Source organism: Malurus melanocephalus, unplaced genomic scaffold, assembly GCF_030028575.1.
Source record: "Malurus melanocephalus ecotype Western Australia unplaced genomic scaffold, MMel_1.1 scaffold_2655, whole genome shotgun sequence".
In the NCBI taxonomy this organism is placed as follows: Eukaryota; Metazoa; Chordata; class Aves; order Passeriformes; family Maluridae; genus Malurus; species Malurus melanocephalus.
Window position 1 is genome coordinate 2079 of NW_026625887.1, and position 3858 is coordinate 5936.

Below are 3858 nucleotides of genomic sequence, written 5' to 3' on the forward strand. Positions count from 1 at the left end.
GGTTTTGGGAGAATGTTCTTGGGATTTTTTGGAATTTATGGGATATTCTTGGGATTTATGGGATATTCTTGGGATTTTACAAGGTTTATGGGATATTACTGGGATTTCCCAGGATTTACAGGAAATTCCCAGGAATTCTGGGATATTCTTGGGATTTTCCAGGATTTCTGGAATATTCCCAGGATTTTCAGAATATTCCCGGGATTTTCCGGGATTTCCAGAATATTCTTGGGATTTTTCATCCCAACAAGGAAAATCAGCACCAAAAAATCCCCGAATCCACAAAATTCCTAAAGAAAAAAAAATAAAAGGATCTTACCCAGTCCCAGCAAATCCATGACCGGCTCAGATTTGGGTGAATTTTTCCGGGATTGCTGCGTTTCGTCTTTCTTTTGGGGCTGGGGAGGACAGAAAAAGCACAAATCCCGCTCAGTTTTTTGGGATTTTTGGGATGGCAGGGGTTTGAATGGGGTTAATCCTGAAAAAATCCCATTTTTCTGGTAGATTTCGGGCAGAAATAATGGAGAAATTTGTTTTTTCCACATTTCCAAAATGAGAATTTTAGGGTGAATATTCCGATTTTTTTTGGTGGTGTTGTCCCGAGGGATTTTCAAATCTAAGTGGATTCTGAAATAGGGAAAAGTGGGAAAAATGAGGGGAAAAACAGGGAAAAAACAGGAAAAAAACAGGGAAAAGTAGAGAAAAACAGGAAAATTTGAGAAAAGCAGGAAAAAGTAGGGATTTTTTCCCCGTTCCGTACCATTTTCACCTTCTCGAAGATGATGGGTTCCGGTTTTCGTTCCGACTCGTTGTTCCTTTTCCATTTGTCGTAGTTTTCTTTCTGTCAGGCGGAAAAAAAATCACGGACATGAAGAAAAAATTCTGGATTATCCCAAAAAAAAAAAATTTACCCTGGTGCTGTTCCAAAAATTCCCCAAAAATTCCCCCAAATCCTGAATCCAGCAAGAATTTTCTCCCCCCGGAGAAGGGATTTTTTTGGGAAAACCCGGGGAGATTTTTTGGGAAAACCCGGGGGGATTTTTTGGGAATGTTGAATTTCTGAATTTAGGGGAGGTTGAACAGCAGAGCTCCGTGCTGGAATTTTTTCCCTCTTTTCGGGGGAGGTCGACCCGCGGAGCTCCATGACGGGATTTTTTCCCTCCTCCTCAGGGTAGGCTGAACCGTGGAGCTCCACGCTGGGATTTTTCCCTTCTTCTCCTAAGGGGAGATTGAACTGCGGAGCTCCACGCTGGGATTTTTTCCTTCCTCCTTGGGGCAGGCTGAACTGTGGAGCTCCACATTGGGACTTTTTCCCTCCTCCTCAGGGAAGGTTGACCCGCGGAGCTCCAGGACGGGATTTTCTCCCTCCTCCTTGGGCAAGCTGAACCGCGGAGCTCCGCGCTGGGATTTTTTCCCTTCTCCTCGGGCAGGCCGAACCACGGAGCTCTGCGCTGGGATTTTCTCCCTCCTCCTCAAGGCAGGCTGAACCGTGGAGCTCCATGATGGGATTTTCTCCCTCTGGCTCACCCTGAACGCGCTGATGTCGATGCTCCTGTCCATGAATTTCTTCTTCTCGTATTTATCGCGGATAAAACTCTCCACGGCCCTGGAGCAGCGCGTTAAGGACAAAAAAATTCCAGGGAAAAAAGAAAATTTYGGGATAGGGAGGGACAGGAAATGGGCTTAGAGTGGATGAAATCGTGGTTTAAAGAGAATTTCCAGCAGAAAATTCCATAAAATAATGGAATTAAATGTGATTTCATCAAATTATTTAAAAATAATACTATTTCAATATTATTAATTGTTAATTTAATCAAATTATTAATTTAATAAAATAGTTTGGTAAAATTTGATTAATAAAATTTGATTAAAATAATAATAAAAATTAATAATTAAATTAAATGAAATTTAGAATTATTTGATAAATAAAGAGATATTATTTGATTTCATGGTAATTTTAATTAATATTAATTCTAATTCTTGATTATTAGTTAAAAAAGATAATTTCATAAAACAATGGAAAAAAGTTATTTAAAAATAATAATTTTGGAATAAATACATATTAATAAGAATCATTATAATAAGATAAGCAAAATAAGAATAAATTAATATTAAATCAAAAAATAAATTAAAATCACTAAAAAAGTATCATAATTATAAAAAAATTATATTATTATAATTAAATTATTAATTTAATTATAACTAATTTATGATTAAAATGCATTTAAATTTTTATTATTATTAAAAATTATGTAATTAAAATAATGTAATTAAAATAATTTACTGCTGGATCCAAGCTTGGTTTTCAGCCCTTGGTTATCCCGGGTTAATCCAGTGCTAGAAAATGGGAATTAAATCAGGATGGGGGAAAAATCCCACATTCCCATCCCAAAACCCCAACATTCCCATCCCAAAACCCCAACATTCCCATCCCAAAAAAACCAACATTCCCATCCCAAAAAATCCCACATTCCCATCCCCTCCTAAAAAATCCCATATTCCCATCCTCTCCAGACTCAGAAAATTCCTCGGAGGAGGTCGTTGAACCGCAGAGCTCCACGACGGGATTTTTTCACTCCTCCTCCTCAGGGAGGTTGAACCATGGAGCTCCGCGACAGGATTTTTTCCCTCCTCCTCAGGGAGGTTGACCTGTGGAGCTCCGCGATGGGACTTTTTCCCTTTTCCTCCTTAGCGGAGGTTGAACCACGGAGCTCCGTGACAGGATTTTTTCCCTCCTCCTCAGGGGGGCTGACCCGCAGAGCTCCGTGACGGGATTTTTTCCCTCCTCCTTGGGAAGGTTGACCCGCGGAGCTCTGCGATTTTTTCCCGCCTCCTCAGGAAGGCTGACCCGTGGAGCTCCACGACAGGATTTTTTTCCTCCTGCTTGGGAAGGTTGACCCGCGGAGCTCCACGATGGGATTTTTTCCCTCCTCCTCGGGAAGGCTGACCCGCGGAGCTCCGCGATGGGATTTTTTCCCTCCTCCTCGGGAAGGCTGACCCGCGGAGCTCCGCGATGGGATTTTTCCCTCCTCCTCGGGAAGGCTGACCCGCGGAGCTCCGTGATGGGGTTTTTTCCCTCCTCCTTGGGAAGGCTGACCCGCGGAGCTCCGTGATGGGTTTTTTTTCCCGGAACAAAGGATTCTGGTCGGTCTGTGGTCTCCGGAAGTTCTCGGGCAGGTAAGCTTCATACAGTCGGTTGGCTTTGCCGTTCCCCATCTCCTGCACGCACTGAAATCCCCAAAAAAATCCCAAAAATTCCATAGGATTTGGCTTTCCCGGATTTTCAAGCTCTCCTAGGCTCCCCAAATCCCAGGGATACTGAGGCAGGGAGATGCTCCCGGGAGCTGCTCTGATCCCATTCCCATCCCATTTCCCAATCCTAAATAAAATTAATCCTAAAGTGGGATAAATATCCCCAAATCCCAATTTTTAAATAGAAACATAACTATAAATAAATATAAATAAGTACAAATAAATAGAAATTTAAAAAAATATATAGCTAATTATAGATACAAATAAATATATAAAAAATGTAAATATATACGAATTAAAAATAGGAATAAAAATAAAAAATATGAACCATGAATAAATATAAACACAAATAAACAAAAATAAATAAATAAATAAGAGTATAAATATGAATAAACACAAGTAAGTGCAAACACAAATAAATAGAAATAAAAACCAAAAATAATAAAAATGAAAAATAGAAATTTAAAAAAATCAATAGAAATATGGATAAATACAAATATGGATAAATATAAACAAAGATACATTGAAATAAATTTTAAAAACCACAAATTTTAAGTTAATCACAAAAAAAATTTGCAAAAACTTGAAAAAAAATGCCCCCCAAAA

The 3858-nt window shown here is 39.3% G+C and overlaps 1 protein-coding gene across 1 annotated transcript in view; it reads right to left on the bottom strand.

The window, feature by feature from the left end:
• Window positions 1-3257, bottom strand: part of LOC130587901 (stromal membrane-associated protein 2-like) — a gene marked incomplete at its 3' end in the record, with an annotated part of 5330 nt that extends 2073 nt beyond the window's left edge. Inside the window, exons 1-4 of the mRNA XM_057388872.1 lie at window positions 3142-3257; window positions 1528-1605; window positions 761-841; window positions 320-398 (exon numbers count right to left, since the gene is read on the bottom strand). Of these exons, the coding sequence (XP_057244855.1) occupies window positions 320-398; window positions 761-841; window positions 1528-1605; window positions 3142-3216 (313 nt within the window). The remainder of the gene's footprint in view (window positions 1-319; window positions 399-760; window positions 842-1527; window positions 1606-3141) is intronic.
• Window positions 3258-3858: the final 601 nt, after the last annotated feature.